Source organism: Vulpes vulpes, chromosome 3, assembly GCF_048418805.1.
Source record: "Vulpes vulpes isolate BD-2025 chromosome 3, VulVul3, whole genome shotgun sequence".
Taxonomy (NCBI): Eukaryota; Metazoa; Chordata; class Mammalia; order Carnivora; family Canidae; genus Vulpes; species Vulpes vulpes.
In genome coordinates this window covers 90,147,526-90,164,743 of record NC_132782.1, presented here as the reverse complement: position 1 = coordinate 90,164,743, position 17,218 = coordinate 90,147,526, and the positions used below count along the sequence as shown (strand labels likewise).

The 17,218-nt window shown below is 63.4% G+C and overlaps 2 protein-coding genes across 6 annotated transcripts; both read right to left on the bottom strand.

Annotated features, from left to right (window-relative positions):
- Positions 1-538: 538 nt before the first annotated feature.
- On the bottom strand, positions 539-11,703 carry TMEM184A (transmembrane protein 184A). Of its 3 annotated transcripts, XM_026011300.2 has the most exons (11): positions 11,561-11,703; positions 7,623-7,815; positions 7,088-7,325; positions 6,684-6,929; positions 4,307-4,472; positions 3,963-4,053; positions 3,778-3,853; positions 3,607-3,698; positions 2,644-2,813; positions 1,998-2,195; positions 539-1,311 (listed from the first exon to the last, which is right to left on the bottom strand). In XM_026011300.2, exons 4-11 carry the CDS (start codon positions 6,927-6,929, stop codon positions 1,076-1,078), a joined length of 1,275 nt encoding a protein of 424 aa, XP_025867085.1. In that variant the 5' UTR covers positions 7,088-7,325; positions 7,623-7,815; positions 11,561-11,703; the 3' UTR covers positions 539-1,075. The 3 variants fall into 3 exon arrangements, with proteins under 3 accessions (XP_025867085.1, XP_072609430.1, XP_025867086.1); XM_072753329.1 differs by lacking the exon at positions 11,561-11,703 and having other exon boundaries at positions 7,088-7,289; positions 7,623-7,742; XM_026011301.2 differs by lacking the exons at positions 7,088-7,325; positions 11,561-11,703 and having other exon boundaries at positions 7,623-7,810.
- Positions 11,704-15,121: 3,418 nt separating this feature from the next.
- Positions 15,122-16,984, bottom strand: PSMG3 (proteasome assembly chaperone 3). Of its 3 annotated transcripts, none has more exons than XM_026011303.2 (3): positions 16,846-16,984; positions 16,363-16,602; positions 15,122-15,879 (listed from the first exon to the last, which is right to left on the bottom strand). In XM_026011303.2, the coding sequence occupies exons 2-3, from the start codon at positions 16,576-16,578 to the stop codon at positions 15,727-15,729; spliced, it is 369 nt and encodes a 122-aa protein (XP_025867088.1). In that variant the 5' UTR covers positions 16,579-16,602; positions 16,846-16,984; the 3' UTR covers positions 15,122-15,726. The 3 variants fall into 3 exon arrangements, with proteins under 3 accessions (XP_025867088.1, XP_025867089.1, XP_025867087.1); XM_026011304.2 differs by lacking the exon at positions 16,846-16,984 and adding an exon at positions 16,712-16,816; XM_026011302.2 differs by lacking the exon at positions 16,846-16,984 and having other exon boundaries at positions 16,363-16,817.
- Positions 16,985-17,218: the final 234 nt, after the last annotated feature.

Below are 17,218 nucleotides of genomic sequence, written 5' to 3'. Positions count from 1 at the left end.
CGCTGGAGGGTGCCCACCAGGCTTTCCTGCCTGCTGCTCCCCACCCCCGCGGGCTCTCGGGCACACAGGCCCCTGCCCTCAGGAGGTGTCCCCATTCGGCTGGCTGCTGCTGGCATCTCTCCCGTGGTCCCATGCCACAAGGCCCCCTTGAAGCTTCTGGAGGGCAAGGTGAGTGTCTGGCATAGCATAGCCTGGCACATAGGCGAGAGGACGGGGAAGGCAGGCTCCAGCTGCGAGCCCCGTCTGCATGCTGTGCGCTCTCTGGGCTTGTGTCCGGGTCCTCCATGGACCCACTGCGGTCGAACCTGGCCAGGGACTCATTTTATGGGGGCAGCTGAGCTCCAAAAGGAAGGGGAGTGCTCTGGGTCTCCTGGGAGCACAGGGCAGGTCTACCTGTGAGCTCTGTGCTCCCTCTGCTTCAAGCGACAACCCAGACCCTTCCCCCAACACCAGACTTAGCATAGTGGGGCTCATCTGACAGCTCCGCTGCAGTCCCTTCCTCCCGGCACTGACCCTGCAGGAACAGAGACCACTGGAGTCACTAGAAAACCCAGGTGTTTATGTATAAATAAGTGTGATTCACCTAGAAGCCCCACAAGCTCCGTGAGCTGCCCGGGGCAAAGGTTCTGTGCAGGTGGCACCTCGGGGTGGGGGCTTTCTGAGAATCTCTACCGCCGGAGGGGGTATGCGGCGGCCCGGCAGGACCCAGCTGAGCTCCCCCGCTGCCTATGGCGCCTGCAGTGCCACACTCTCCCAACACCGTCCTGCCCTGCAGGGGCCCGGCCTGGGTTCCATCCATGCAGTGTGAGCCTGCTGGTGCCCGTCTCACAGCAGCCCCCTGAGCTGATGGCCACGGGAGCCCCGAGGGTCCCAGGCTCATCAGATAAGCTCAGGTGTCCCCTCCTGGGGCCAAGGGCCTGCCGGTGGGAGGGAGACTGGGAGGTGTCTCCACAGGCCTGGCAGGAGGGCTCCCAGGAGGGGCTTTGGCAAGAGGGCTGGTGGGTGAGGAGCCCTGTGCTTTCCCAGAGGCCTGGGCAGGTGGTCACAGCCAGGTGGCTGGTGATCCGTGGCCCTTCTACAGTTCCTCCGAGGGGATCAGCATCCGCTTTTCCACATTCCGACTCTTTCTGATGGCACCAGAGCCTCCTGCCATGCTGGGGTGGGTGCCGGGGCTTGGGGCCTCATGTGTGGCCTGCTGGGTATAGTGCTGGTAGGCAGGGGAGAAGTTGTGCACGGCGTCCTGCACGATGTCCTGTGGGCTCATGGTCTCCTTGAGGCCACTGGAGATGCTGTGCATGGGTGCCTCGGGGGCTGGGGGCAGACAACACGAGTGTGGGGTCGGGGTGTCCTGGACCTGTCCATTCCCCTTCGGACCCCAGCCCCGGGGATACGGCCCTGCTCCCACCCGCCTCCAGGCTGCTCAGGCCCTGGGCTCAGCCAGCAGGGGGTGACTTCCAGCCCTCAGGGCTTCAGAATCCCAGCCTGCTCCTCCCGCTGGGGCTATCCCAGCCCAGGGGACTCCTGGGGCCTACAGGGAGAGGCCGCCTTGGCCAGCTCTGGTCTTTTCTCCAGCTCGGAGTGAGCCCTTCATGCTTGGGGTAACCCAGGCTGCCAGAGCAGGTGCAGGTCATCGCCACCCAAATGAATCATTCACTAGGGATGCCCGGGGCCCCTGGGTGTGGTGGGCAGGGTACCCCAGGCTCGGGAAGCACCCCCCATCCCAGCAGGGGCTGTGGGGCCCAGACATCCAGTCTGGCCCCTCTCACTCAGAGCTCAGAGCCTGGGCCAGATGCAAGTGTGGGCCCTGTCCAGGGTTGGGTCCTCCAGTGTCCATGAGGTTGACATCCCCTGGGCCCATGTATGGGATGGCAGACAGAGCTGTGGTGCTGAGGGTGCCCCAAGGAAGACAGGGCTGGCCTCACTCTCCCAGGCCCCTGGCTGTGATATCGCCGCACACTCCACATGTCCCCACCCCCCACAGGGCCCAGCAGGCACACCTGGTGAATTCTCTTTCTTCTCTGCATACACCTGGCAGGTGAAGGCATAGCGCAGGGCAATGGAGGCAAACAGCATCTCGATGCAGATGATGAAATTTTGGTAGCCAGCAGCCACCGTGCCAGCCCCAACCTTGCTCCCATCGATGACCTGGACCTCAGGGATGACCCCACACTTTTCCAGGATGGCCAGCAGCATCCCTGGGGATGGTGACAGCTGCTCAGGCACCTGCCCTGCACAGGTCTTGTGAGCTGGTGGGGGTCCGCCAGGGAGGATGAGGTTCAGCAGAGTGGGTGCCTCCAAAGCCAGGGTCCCCGCACTGTGGGCACCTGGGAGCTCCTCATGTGTCTGCCCTGACCTCCCTGATCCCAGAGCTTAGGCCCACCCCTCCCCTGCAGGGTGGGGTCTGGAAGCGCTCCCAGCCTGGCCCTGGGGGCCTCTGCCTGTGTACTCCACCCACAACCACCCAGACCTGCTGGAAGGGGACTCGCCATTTCCCCTGCTCCAGGGGCTTTGTGGTGTCCGGCCAACGGGGTGGGGGTTCCGACCTGTGCTCCACCAGGGAAACTGAGGCCAGGCCTGAGGTCACACAGGGCCTGGGGATGGACGTGAGATGGGCTCTGGTCTCTGCCCCAACAACCCACCCACCCTGCCAGAAGGAGAGGAAGATGACGGCCTTGATGGTGAGGAATTTGAGGACGGGTTCAAAGGGCTGCAGGAGCTCCCTGGTGGCGAAGTAGAAGAGGAACAGGGCGTAGAGGGCCAGGCTGACGGAGACGTTGTAGATGAGGGTGACGTAGAGGTAGCCGCTGTGGATGCTGGGGCCAGAGCAGGTGCCGGGGGTTCAGGGCGTGCCCCCCGCCCTCCCCACTGCCCCAGCCTGGGTACCAACAGGGATGTGCACCTGAACCCTTCCCGCAGGGAGCCCTTGTGGGGAGTCCCAACACGGCTGTAAGGATGTAGCCCTTCTCCTGATGAAACCCCACTCCCCCTTCCCTGTCCACCCAGGCACAGCCTGAAGGGATGACCTCTGCATGTAGACACGGGTGGTGTGCGCCCATGTGTGAGCGTGTGGGTGATGTGAGTGAAACCTGTGGGCATGTTCACACATACACGGGAGCGTTGTGCTTGCATGAGCTTGCGAGTGGGTGTCTGTGTGTACGTGCGCATGAAAGCCTGCGTGTGCCTACTTGTGGGCGTGTGCTTGTGTGAGTGAGAATGCACACCTGTGAGCGTGTGTGTGCCCGCACACGCCATGTATTCCTGCGGACCCAGTGCAGGGCTCCCTCCCAGAGTGCCAGGGAGGCGCTGCCCACCTCCCTGTGCCCAATGGCTCCCTGGGCCTGAGTGCCCTCGTCCCCCTCACTCTCCCCCAGGTGGGCTGGCTGCAGGGTGGGGGCTGGGGGAGGGAGCCCCTGGACCTAGAGTGTGCAGCCCCACAACCCACAGACACGGGCCAGCTCTTCTGGGTCTGTTTGCTGCAGCCTCGCCCTGGCAGTCTCCCAAGAGGAGGGGAGGCCTGTTTGGCACCTCTGAGGACTCAGCCCGCTGCCTCTCCTCTCTGCCAGGCCCAGTGCCCACCCCCCAGCTAGCACAGCACCCTGGCCTTACTTGAAGTCTCCATCGTGGTATTTGCCAAATGCCTGCAGGACGATGGTGATCAAGGCCATGATGGGCTTCACGATGCAGAACTGCAGTGTGGCCTGGGGTGAGGGGGAAGCCAGGGGTGGTCAGGGGGTGGCTGCGAGGGGCAGGGCAGGGGCAGGCAAGACCCTTACTGACCTGCTTGCAGAAGCGCAGGAAGCTGATGGAGTAGGACATGCCCTGGAGGCAGCAGGTGCCATAGAAGCAGCTGGACCTGGGGTGTGGAAGTCCCTTAAGCAGGGCCCGGGAGGACATGTCTCCAGACCGGCCCTGACGCCTGGGGTGTGGAGGGGCCCCCGTGGGCTCTGGGGCGAGATGCTTACCGGATGGGCTTTCCCCGAATCTCAGCCATGATGGCGCTCTCACCCCCCAGGTACTGGAAGCAGAGGCTCAGGAAGCTGTAGATGACAAAGGCTGCAGAGCAGAGGGCCGGGATGCGCAGCAGTGAGCCTCGGCTCCCCGAGGACGCCCACACCAAGGACCCTCACACAGCAGAACCCTCCCCTCAGCTTCGCGACCACCCACCATCCCTGGTGACCCCTGGCCGTTGGCAGTCACTGTGGCCACGATGTCCCCACCCCCATTCCGACCAAGCTGGACTCGGCCCTGGAGGGTGGGGTTCCTGAGCTGACAAGTGGCCTCCCTGGATCTTGCTGGGGGTGCTCACCTTCATAGCAGTCACGCACCGAGTCGAAGTAGATGTAGTGCTGGTGGCCCCCCAGGAGGAGGAGGCTGAGCCAGGAGTCAAAGGCGTAGATGGGCACGATGAAGAGTAGGCGGATGATGTAGCGCTGCTCGTTGGGGACCGTGTAGGACCGCAGGTGCAGGTAAATCTGGGCAGGCAGAGCAAGGGCAGGCTTGGGGGGCGGCAGGCCGCATACAGCCCCCGTCGTGCAGGCCAGCGGGCAGTGTGGGAGGCAGTGTGAACTTCCCAGGGTGTGGCAGCCCCGTTCGTAGCAAATACTCTGCAGCGGGAATGCTCGCTCACTCATGTATGTGTTCATTCATTCCGAGAGAATCTTCCTGGGGGTGGGGGTGGGGGTGAGGGGCATCCATGGCCCCCGAGGGGGCATGGCCGCTCTGGAAGGCAGTTTGGCAACTCAATATTGTGGGGGGGCGGGGAGCATCCAAACAGCTGATACCCTCGACCCCTCCTGGGATTTTCCCCACGGAGCAGGTACATTCAGAAAGAAAGGGTTTGGGTATGAGGATGCCCATCACAGCGACCTGTGCGTGGCAGTGGGGCCGGGCTGGTCACGGCAGAGCCACCCCACACGGGAGCGTCCCAAGATGTGCACTTGGGGACCCGCTCTGAAGTAATGTGACATGTAAACATGAGATGACCCCACGCATGTTGGAAACACGGTAAAGAGGAAAAGACATCACTGTCTTATCCCTGGACGGTAGGAAAACACAGCTGATTACAGTTTGCCTAGAACACTTTCTTGATTTTCATGTCTTCTGCGAGGACATGGAGAAGCAGGGAGAGGGTCCAGAAGAGGAAGAGTCATTGGGGAGCCGGGCACACAGCACCCGGCTGTGGTTCACAGCACCTCTGGAGGGCTTCCTGGAGGAGGTGCCTTTAAGCGCAGGTGGAGAGAGGGCCGTGGGAGGGCAGGCTGTGTGTGGAGCTCCGCATGCACCCAGCTTGTAGGGCGCAGTGCAGGGAGTGGCGGGGGCAGGTTGGCGCCCAGAACAGACTCCTTATCTGTCCCTCACTCCCCGACGGTGCAGTGGGAGGGGCCTGGCCTGACCAGTCACTAGGAGACATGGATTCTCTCCTGGGGCTGGCACTGCCTGGCTGGGTGGCCTTGGCAGGCCCTCGCCGTCCTCTCCGGCCTTGCCTTCCCGTCTCTAAAGTGAGAGGCTGAATCCTTCTCTGTCCTTCTGGGCTCAGAGAGGGCAGAGTCTAGTTGCCCTTATGTCCCGGAGGGCCTGGCAGTGGGGGCGGGGGTAGGAGCTGCAGCCCCATCTGGGGGATGGACCCCAGGAGTCACAGACAGACACACACACACACACAGTTGCCGCAACTGCAGAAATTGGGGTCACACAGAGGGGAGTCCGAGACCCCGACTCCAGACTTTGGGGGCCTGCCCCTGTGGGTCCTTGCCCCATAAATCGCAGACAACCCCAGACCTAACACCCGTCCCGTCACCAGGGAGTAGGTGTGGCTGCCACAGAATGCGCATGCACCACACACCTGTTCAGTGGACCTGTCCAGAGGCCCAAGAGCAGCTTGGTAAGACTCTGTGCAAACACTGCCTCCTCCAGACAGCCCTCCCTGATGGCCCTTGCTGCTCTCAGCCGTGTTGTACTCAGCTGGCCCCCCTCACACACTTGTGTCTACCTTACATTGTGGTTGTGTGAGGCCACACAGCCCTCCCTGCCTGCCAGCCCCCTGCCCCAGGCTCACGCCGCCCTCCCCTCAGTGCCAGTTGAACCATCCCAAAGGCCAACTCTGCTCTCAGCTCCCCCCACAGCCGTCCCTCGCTCCCCACACCCTCTGGGGTGTGCTGCACCGACATTCAAGGTCCCTGTTCTATGTCCTGAGCGCCCTGTGCCCGACAGTCCTGTCCCTGGCCTGCACACTCACCTCCCATGGCCAGCATGTCGTCCTGGGCCCCTCTGGGTGTCAGTTCTGCTGCCCATACCCTGGCTCTTCCTTCCCTGGGCCTGGCCATTCCCCCTCTGAGGGGTGGGTCCATTTGCCTAATTGTCACCCCGTGGGGCTGGGGGCTTGTGGGGCTCAGGGCTGAGCATGTCGCTTCTCTCCTCTCCTTCCCTAGATCTGGGGGGCCAGCCCCTCTGGGGCTCCCAGCCAAGCTCTGTCCCTGGCAGAGAACTGCCATCCTCAGGCCTGGCTCCCACAGGCCGTGTTCTGGAGAAAGCCTCCTCTCTTGCCCCTGTGCCCTGGCATCATCCATCCAGGGCTCTGATGGCTGCCCCACAGCCATGGCCTGCGGTCCCAGATCCCAGCAGGGCCAGCCAGGGCCATGTCCCACAGAGAGCAGGGCCCAAAGAGAAGTGCAGAAGGGAGGGCTTACCTGGTGGCAGGTGAGCAACAGGGCAGTCCACACGAAGACCCCTGAGATGCCGCGGGCCAACGGGGTGGTGAGGAAGAGCTGGGAGGCGCCCTGGGAGCTGTTCCCCATGCGGTCCATCTGCGGCCCAGTGGGCACAGAGGGCATGGCAGGCACGGTGGGCATGGCCGGCAGGGGGCTGGGCTGTGGCCAGGTTGCTGACACCAGGGGGCCGCCGGCTGTTCCCAGGAGCCCTGAGACATTAGTCATCTGCAGAGGTGAGGGAGGACATGGGGAGGAGTGAGGGCAAAGGTGCACCCTGGCAGCTGGAAGCAGCCCCAGGGCCAGCAGGGGAGGAGGGAGTGGGGGCGGGGAGGGAGGGGCTCCTCCCCCAGGCCACCAGCAGGCCAGGGCTGCCCTGGGCATACCTCACCGTCCCTTGTGCGGACTTCGAGTCTGACCGTCTTGCCCACTCCCCTGACTCCGGGTGGCCTTGGGCAGCTCCGAGCACAGGAACTCAGCTCCAAGGACAGGGCCTGGGGTGCCCTCCTTCCCCAGGGCTCGGCCACTTGGGCGCAGAATCAGCTACCAGACTCTGAGGTAGGGTGGTCCCCGCCTCTGCTGCTCCGGCTTGCGGAGAACCCACATTTGAGGGGCCAGAGATGCCTGGGAAAGTGGGGGAGCCCCTGGTGCCCTGCCCAACTGGCACTGCCTACAGAGGCTGATGGGGGGGGTGCAGCCCAGCCCCCCCCCTTCCCACCCCCTGGGACCTGCCCAACTGTGTGGATGCCCAGTTCTGCTGCAGGGCCCTCCACCTCCCCAAGCCGCTCACTACCCCAGATGTTGGTTCTTTTCAGCTGCTTGCCAGCAAGCTGGGGCACCGGGCACCTCCCCCGTCCCACACTGGAGGCTTACCCAGCCTCTCCCCTTCCCTCCAGCCCACAGTCGGGACCCAGTGCCTACCTCTCAGGCAGGAAGCGCCGGCCCAGCCCTGGGAGGCCGGGCCTCCAGGGAAGCCTGGCAGGTCATTTGCGTGGCCACGTGGCCCCAGTGGCAGCCCCACGGGGGGTGGGGTAGGGCCGCTATCTGGAGGCTGTACCAGGCTTGGGGAGGGGCGGCCACCACCTCAGCCCCGGTGGCCCACCTGTGCTGCCACCTGCAGGGAGGGGCCGGGAGGAAGGGGAGGAGCCGAGGCTTGTCCCCTCCCGGAGGCTGACATTCTATCTTTGCTCAGCAGCAGCTGGCTCCCAGGTACCTGCTGGCCGCCAGGTGCCCTCACCTGCCTGCGCCAGACGGCCAGGTGGCTTCTACCCAGGCCCCAGGCGGGCAGGAGGGGTCTCGGTGAGCTGGGCTGATGTTTGCTTAGAATTGGGTGAATTTATGTTGTGAAATTCTCAACCACTCCCCAAGAGGTGCATTGGAAACCTTGCTGGGATTGCGGGGTCGGGGGCAGAGGACAGGCAGGTCACCGGGCTCCGCGAGGGGGCCTGACTCATCTTGCCCCTGGTTCAGCCTGATGCCACAGGCCCCTCAGGGAAGAGGCTGTCCCAGCTCCATCTCTGGAGGGGGTGTCAGGGTGGGGCCACGCTCTGGGCACAAATGCATACATGCCGCCACCGTGGGCCCCAGGACGGAGCGTCTGCTCTGTGCCCTTGATGGGACCACACGTCTGTGTCCTTTGTGGCACCTAATACTTCCTGTAGCCCTGGGCCAACGGTTGGAGTGATGGATCCCCTTTTGCTCAGAGAGGGGGAATGTCCCCAGGAGTGTGGGAGGCCCCAGGCCCAGCCCTGGACACGCGGCCCCACTCCTACCCCTCCACCCACACCGTCCACCCCCTGCCTCCTAGAGTCCCCAGCAGGCCTCCTCTGAGCGCTGCTGGGACCTCCCATGCCTTTTCTCCCAGCTGTTTCCTTGTCCTGCCGGCTTAGATGTCTCCTTTAAATCCCCCCTTGTGCCGGGCCCAGCCTGTCCCCCATGCACAGGGCGTGGGCAGCCTCTGTGTGGCCTGCCCTCTGGCCGTGGCTCCCACTCGCTCTGGCAGGGGTGGCAGGGCTGGGCTCTAACTTGTGCAGCCAAAGGCAGTTTTGTCCGTGTGTGCCCTGAGCCTGCCACCTGCCCTTGGTACCAGTGACCTGCAGGTCCGCCGACCAGTGTGTGCACATTGTTGTCATTGTTATGGGCGATTGTGGAGGTAGAACCCATTACTGCCCATGGTGACAACGGCTTGGGGACCCGGAGGGCAAAGACTCAGCTATGGGGACATGGACAGGGCTGGCAGGGCCCAGGGAGCCCACCACCTCCACAGGTGGAGAAAGCAGGCCCAGGTCCTTCCCAGGCTGATGCCAGGATGTCTGAACATGCAGCAGGAAGCACTATGGTTAGATGTTGGAGGGACTTCCCTAGCTGGAGTCAGCGGGGACAGGCCTTTGGGAGTGTGCTGAGGGGCCCTGGCTTTGGGGAGGCGCGAGGCCTGGGGCCTAGACCTAGACCGAGGGATTTCCCAAGCTCTACCCTTTCCTCAAAGGTGGAAACACTGTGGGGAAGGGCCGTGTTCTCTGACAAGGCAGGTTGTACACCAGGGGCAGGCCCGGTGGCCTCCTCGCCCTGCAGCTCTGCCAGTGGCAAGGGGAGCTCCTTCCACCCAGGGCCACCCCTGCTGTGATGCCGGGGGCAGGTCCAGGGTCCCCGCTGGGTTGTTCCCGCAGCTGCCCTACCCTGGAGTCTTGTTCAGCTGTTACTTCCAGGAAGGCCTCCAGGAATCCTTGAAGTCTCCCCACTCCAGGATCTTTTGCACAGGACACAGCTTTGCTCGGGGACCTTCCAGTCAGCACCAGGCCATGTGTGCATGTTAGAGGCCTGGTTCTCTACAAAATGGGGGCCTCCTGCCCTCGCCCCACCTCCTTCTCTGGGTCCTGGTCTGTCGCACCAGAGACAATCTCAGTCCTCAATGCCTTGCTCTGCCCGTGGCCTCTGCTTTCTCGTCTGTACAGATGAGTCTGGAGTTCTCCTGCCATTCTATGGGGTACAGCAGACAGGTCCCTGCCATCACTGGGGGCCTGGGACACCCCCCCTTGCCTTGCCCTGAGCTCAGGGAAAGGCTCCAAGCCACATGGTCCTCCCAGGGCCCTGACCCTGGAGCAAGACCGCAGGCCACCAAGGTACCTGGCAGAGAGCAGCAGAAGCCCCGATTGGGGAGGCATGGGGAGACAGGGAGGGGTCAGGAGCTGGGCCGAGCACCACAAACAGCATGCTGGGGGGGTTCAGTGCGGGGACAAGGAGGGCCGAGAGAGCTGCCTGTGGGGCCATCGGCCCCACCCCGGCAGCGGTGTCATGGCCCATGCACACTCAGGAGAGGTGACCGGGCTGGCCCGGCCTGATTTCCCTGCCTGGGGCTGGATGCTGACCAAGCCTGTCACAGGACAGACCTGCCTGCCCAGATCTGGGTAGCTGGGGCCTCTGACCCCTGTTTATAGTGACCAGGTGACTAGACCCGGGCAGGTCCTGGCTGGGCGGTGGGTGGCCGAGACACTGCTGGCCATTGTCAGACCCTTGTCCTCATTCCCATGCCTGCCTTTCACCACCATGACCCAATGCCTGTGGCTCCTGGCCTCACTGCTGGCCCTGGACCTCCTTCCAGACCTGTCCTGCCATGCCAGTTCCCCTTCTCAGCTGGCCTGCCATCTCAGGACATCTCTGAAGGCCTGTGGCTCCTTCCCTGCCACCAGCCCTGTCTGGTGCTCCCTGGGCAGTCAGACACAGGGTTGCAGGGAGCATCAGGACACCATGATCTCATGGGTCAGCCCCACCAAGGTCCTCTGGCTCTCCCTGGGGGTCCCCCCTGCTGGTGCCCAGGGAGTGGCACACAGGGTTTGCTTCTGAGCTTGTTAAGGCCCCTGGAATGGCCCTGGACTCAATCAATAGCCACCGTGGCCTAGGGCCTGGGGGTGACTGGACCCGGGCCACCGTCAGCGAAGCTCCTGGGTGCTCAGGCCTTTAAGCCACTCTGATGGGACCTGGGAGAAGTAGGGGGCTGCAGTGGCGTCACAGGGCTGTGGAAGGGACCTGCCAGCCTGGGTGCCCTGAACCACTTCTCCCCTCTGGGCCCATGGGGGACTATGGGTCCCCCCGCCAGCTCTACTTCTGGGATCCCTTGCGTGGAGGGCAGGCAGGGAGGTCAGGCCCTGGGTCAGACACACTGGGTTGGGACTCTGACACGCTCTTCACTGTGACCTTCCTGTTTCTGCCGCCATTGGAGCCCTGTATACAGCTGGTCAGCACCCGTCTCCCTGCCACCTGTTTCTCCTAAAGATGGCCATGGGCCACTGTAGCCCAGGACAGCTCTGCTGGGCCTCCCAGCTAGGTCACAGTCTAGCAGCCAGGTCACCGTCCGTGGGCTTCTCTGGGCCTCGAGGCCACTCAGCCCTGGGGGACCCCCACGTGGGATTTTGGGAACCTTCCTCCCTTGCTCCTGGGGCTCTCCTGCCCTTTCTGCACTGTCCCCTGTGCCCTGTCCCTCCCCTAGGCCTGCTGCCTCAGTCCCCAGAGAGAAGTTGTGTGTACCTGGGGCCTGCCTGTACCTGCTTGTTGCCCCGGAGCCAGCCACCAGTCCTGGGTGTGTACCGGGGGGGCACTCTTCCTTGCAGAGCTGGGGCAGGGGTGCCGGCCTGGTCCTGGACTGGCCAGGCTGGCCTGAGACCCTTTGTGGTTACCAGCAGGGCCCTGTCCCCTTGGGTGGAGGGGCGTAGGGCAGAGAGGCTGGGACTCTCAGAATTTCATGGTGGGGGTTTTTTTCTCCAGGAGCCCCCACCCCACTGGAGTGAATGGGACCTTGGCCTGGACAACACAGCCCACCCATGGGTGTGCACAGATGCACACACACATGCATGCCCGCGGCTCACCTCCCCGGTGGCTCCCTCAGCCTTCTGGTCGGGCCCCTTGGGCAGCAGTGTGGCAGGGCTCTAGGCCCGGGGGTGCGCGGCCTCCCGACCTCCAGTGCTCTTCCTCACAGCAGCCTGGGTCGGTCCAAGGTACTGCTGCTCCTGGGGAAGTGCTGTCCTTCCCCGGTACCCAGAAAACGCCTCCCTGCCACCCGCCCACCTTGCCAGGCCGGCTCTGCCAGCCTGGGTGCCGCCCAGGCCACACCCTCTGCCACAGATTCTGGGACCAGCTGTCCCTCCCACCCACTGTCCGGCGGTGGGTACGAGTGGGCCTTAGAGTCTGACATCCGCTGTGGCTCTCGTCTGGGTCACTGGCCAGGTGTGGCTTTGGGGGCCACAGCTCTCCAGTCCGTGTGGACGGGATCGGAAGCCCACCTTCCGAGGTGCAGTGAGGGGTAGATGGGGTGACGCCATGTCTGAGACACGTGGAGTGCGCTGTCCCTCCAGAAGTGGCTCACATGTCCCTCTGCTGCCTTCATCCCTCAGCTGCCCCGCATCAGGGAGCCAGAAGGGGTCTCAGGACAAGTAGCTCCACATGCTTTGACAGTGGCCCCCTCCCACTGTTAATGGGGCTGCAGGGTTTGGGCCCCTGGCCAGCACAGGGGTGGGGGGTGCTGTGGCCTGAATCCTGCTGGCTCCCCCTGCAGGGCCCTGAGCCTTGGTATTCTTGTCTGTGAAGTGGGTTCAGGGGTCCTCATGCTCCTGGGTGGTGTGTGGGTTGAAGGAAGGTAGGAAATGGAGCTTGGTGAGTGCAGAGTGGGCACGTCCCGAGTGCTGGTGCGGGCCGGTGACAGCCTGCGTGAGGGCCACTGCTTCTGGATGTCTGTTTCTCAGACCCCCCCCCCCCCATTTCTCCCAGTATCTCTCCCCCACCTTCCTCCCTGCCTGGAGTGGCCCAGGCGTGGGGGGTGGGCTGCAGGGTCCTCCCCCTCCAGGCCTGCCTGCCTTCCCCAGAGATGGGGTCCTGGCCCTGAGCAGCCTCCTCCAGAGACGCGCAGCCTCTGAGAAGACGGTCAGTCGCCAGCGGCTCCCGCCATCGCTCTTCCATTGGCCATCCTAGTCCTTGTCCACGTCCCAAGTCCTGATTGCGTTTTACTCCAAGGTGCTAAGGCGCCTGCGCTCCGCTGGTCCTGTGTGCAGCTGTCTTAGTCCAGTTCATTGTACCCGGTTTGGGAGGACTGGGGGCTCTGTCAAAGCCCCACTGAGCTGCTCGGGGATTGCCCAGAGCGGCCGCCCTCCCTGGCTTCTCGGGCTTGCCCTTGGCTCTGAGCCCTGTCCCCACGGCCACTGAGGGAAAGGGAGGGCGTGCCAGGGAGGGGGCCTCGGCTTGCAGCTGGGTGGAGAACCGTGCAGGGCAGGTGGCACCGTGGTCAGACAGTGTGGCCTTGACGGAGCAGCCCCTCCAGCAGTCCAGGCTGCGGGCTGATAGCCCCTGTCCCCTGCTTTCACCGGCTGCAAATCGCTGGAAGGCGTGATCACAGTTTGGTCGTTAGGTAAGCGCCGGTCCGTGTAAAGGGGTAGCCGCCTCTTGAGGGGCCCACCCGCCTGTGGGACCTGCGGCCTCAGGACCGCTCTTCCTGAATCCCCGCCAGGGCGCGGAGCGCCTCTCCGCCCATCCCCGCCTGGATGTGTAAGGCAAGACAGTACCAGGCCCTGGTGTAGGTGACAGGAGCATGGACTTTGGGCCGTGATTCCTACCAGCCAGCAGAAGGCTCCTGGCAGCTGCGGAGAAGGCGCCGGGGACCCTGTTCCCCGTCCATGCTAGTTCTGCATCCCCCCGCCCGGCAGGCCGCTGTGGGTCGGGCAGCCACCGCCCCGGTTCTCCGAGCCCCATGGAGCCGGGGTCCTTCACTGCCCACCTGCCTCTTCTGCAGGGCGGCTGCAAGGGGTGGGAGTGTTGCACCTTCGTGCAGTCAGGCCATGAGTGGGCGGCAGTGAGGGGCCCTGTGGCCAGCTCAGGTCCCAGCTCCCCTGTGCCGGGGGTGGCTGCATGACGCTGCCTCGGTATCCCCCTCTGGCACACATGGATGACCAGCGGAGCGATCTCCCCCGCCTGAGTGAGGACTGCTAGCATGTGTACGACCCGGGCTGTCCGCGGAGCCTGGTCACCGTGATAGGCAGGTGTGCTCGTCCCACAACAGCAAAGGCTGCAAATCTGAACCCGGACTCAGACGGGCACCCTGCCCGTGCCTCAGGTCCCCTGCTTGTTAAATGGGAAAAGTGGTAACCCCATGGCACAAACATCTAATCTTTAGATGACAAGCGTTGAGTAAGTACTGCTCTCAAGTATTAATCTGAGGATACCGCGCCTCTGCTTCTGGTGTGGGGGCACTGCTTCTCCAGCAGGCAGCTCCTCCCCTCCCGCTGAGGTCTCGCTGGCCTGCCTCCCAGCAGTCTCCCCATTCCAGCCCTGACCTTACTCCCCACCCGTCCTGACAGCCCAATCCCTGGGGGTCCTCGTGGGTGCGGTTCTCCCTTCACTTCCTTGGTCAGCTCTGGTGTCCTTGGAACTTGTGCTGGTCCTGGTCCCCTGAGAGGTCCACCAAGTGGGGCTCAGGGTGCAGGACTTTACTGGAGGAACGCCAGGGTGAATGCAGGTGGGGTGGGACCAACCAGGCTGAGAATGTGTCTGCCCGAGGGGTCAGGCAGTGGATGGGAACCACTGGCTGGGATGGTGCCGCAAAGCTGGCCACAAAGGAGTCCTGTGCCTCTTGGGGATGGGCCTCAGTTTCCCTTGGCATCTCCAAAGCATGCAGGTCCAGCGGGGGCAGCCTGGTCACTCAAGCTCCCTGCAGCAGCAGTGGTGGCAGCACAAGGTGCCTTCCTCTCTCCTGTGTTGGCACCTCCTCCAGGAAGTCTATCAGGATTCCCAAGCACAACTACCTGGTCACCATCAGTCAGTCTGTGGCTTGGGTGGGACAGGGCTGACAGTGACCCTGCACAGGCAGTGTCTGAAGGAATGAGCCCCTGAAGAGTTTCCCTCTGTCCTACCTTCAGCAAACTCACACCCACCTCCAAACTGGACCAGCGGCTTGAATTATTTTCGTTGCCAGCTGGAGAGCAGTTTCTAGTCAAGAACCTGTCTCAGAAGCCGTCGGTTCTAAGGGAAACTGAATAAAAACTCCTCCTGATCTCATAAGGACATGGACGCCACCCAAGATATTTCATCACACAGATGGTTTTTTTTTTAAGATTTTATTTTTTAAGTCCTCTCTGTGCCCACTGTGGGGCCTGAACTCACAAGTCCCAAATCAAGAATCGCATGCTCCACTGAGCCGGCCAGGCACCCCTTTATACAAATCTCAAAAAAAAAAAAAAAAAAAATCCCATTCCCAGGGAAGGCTACTCTCAGAACACAGGGGCACCAGCTGGTCCCTGCTTCCCAGACCCCATGCCCACATTGTCTCTGATCTTCTGTGGGGTGGACTCGATAGCACACTTAACCTCCCAGTTTCTGGTGTGGCTGGTGATGTTCCACTGTGGCTACACGGAGATGAAGATGTGCCTGGGGCGGGGGGGGGGTTCCCAATGGTTGTCTGCCAGAGGCCTGAGCAGGCACAGGCTGCCTTGGGGTAGACATGCCTCACGGGAACTGTCAAGCAGCAAGACGGTAAGAAATGTGTTCGGAGTGGAAGTTAACAGCTGTCTGGCAACCCAAACCCGCTCAGGGATGTCAGAGGAGGAGCGAGAGGTGTGTGCAGAGTGTGTGAACCATGTAAGGCTTTCTCCCACCTACCGTGCACCCAACGGAACCCACACCGTGGGACAGAAGCTTCTCAGCACTGTTAGGAGGGATGGTGAAGTATTTGGGGACAGGTGTTTATTCTTAACATCAAACATTTCCTCCAACAACGGATGCTGCTCATGGAGTGCCGGGATTCACACCTGAGGACTCATCTTTCAATTCTCAAATACATGCAAGTATCTGGACCCTGGTAAGAACCACCACAACCCCGGCAGACACTCTCCGCAGCTCTCCTCCATCCGTGGATAAGTTAGCGCCCCTGAGATGTGTGTATCTCTGCTGGCTTCTAGGGCTAGAGCCAGACAGCTCCTCCTCCTGCCTGAGCCACAGACGGTCTCCAAGTGGACAGGGCGTCCAGTCTCCGCGGCTGCTGGCTCTGGGGTCACCAGACCTGGCACGCCTGGATCACCTCCTTCACAGCCTTCAGCCCCTCTGCGTTCCTGTCCTTCATGGCCAGGGCTAGCAGGACCGCTCTGTTTCCAGCTTCCTGAGACACGAAGGTCACCAGGTTTTTCGCAAAGACGTGGGTGAGAGGCTGGAGAAGGGAAGGAGAGAGACCACTTTAAAGGAGACAAATCCGGTTTTCCTTAGCGCCTTTGTGGAGGATTCCCCGACTGCCTTCCTGCACCCCAATAACCACCTACCCCTCCCTGTAAGTTCAAGGCAACAGCGGTTCAGAGTTCAACTGGACTCCGGAGCTCGAATCCTGAACAACACGCTGAACAGGCGCTGTTACACTAGCCTTCCTGCTGCGTCCTGATCCTGGGTGTCTCCGGGCTGTCTGCAACCCAGAAGGATCTGCGGAGGCTGGGCGGGGGTCCATCACATCCCATGGGCCATCTATTCAGAGCTCGGGCTCCAAGCTACCCCACGAGGGTCAAACCCTACAAAATCCATCCGCCCACCTGCCTGCTGGACAAAACCCGCTGGGCTGGGAAACGGTGCCGGCGGGCAGGCAGGTGCCCCCACTGCTGCTGAGGTGGCTGCGTGCGGGGGCCCCCCCCTCCACCCACTCTACCTCATCCTGCCCCAGAAGCACTCTGGTGGTGAGCACGGGCTTCCCGACGTCACTGGCAACGGCGCTGGGCTCCAGGGAGACCAGGGTGCCCATCTTCCCGAACTGGGTCACCACCACCAGGATGTGGCTGCTGAAGGCGGTGCACACCACCTGCGTGGGGACCCCGCACACCACCTCCGTCCTCTGCTTGGATGTCAGCAGGGGCCTGCCTTCCATGGCCGGGTCTCTTCAACCGCACTGCTACGGTTAAGAAGAGAAAAGGAGCCGATCAGACCGCGTCGGACGTGCCCCGGGTCTGCCCCGCCGGCACTGAACGGAAGCGTCCGCACGCCCAGGCTTCGGCAGGCACCTCGGGAGCCGCTCCCGGCGGCAGGGGTCGGCGGGCGGGGTCCCGGTCCCCGCGTCCCGGGCTCCCGCCCTCCTGCCCCCGCTCCCGCGGCCGCTCCGGGTCCCGCTCCCACCCGCCATGCCGCCCGCGCTCACCGCGCCGCGCCCGGAAGTGACGCCTTTGGGCGACGCGAGCCCGCCTCCGCCCTGCACCCCTCCCCCGCCGGAAGTGCGGCTGTTGGCTTCCGGTCCCGGCAGGGCCTCCTGGGCCCTCAGCGGCGGGTTCCGCGCTCCCGGGAGGGTCGGGTGTTCCGGGCCAAGGGCTGCAGCCTCCAGCTCCGGGCCGCGGCCTCGGTCTCCGGCTGCTCCCCGGGTGTCCTCGGCGGTCCTGGCGGGAGCCCTGCTCCCTGGCTGTGGGTTCCCGCCCCGCCGTGCCGCTGTCGCCGCCGGGCAGCGGGCCACGGGGCCCGGTGCGGCCGGAGGGAGGACCCCGGAGCGGGGCCGCGGGGCGTCCTGCGGACAAGCCGGG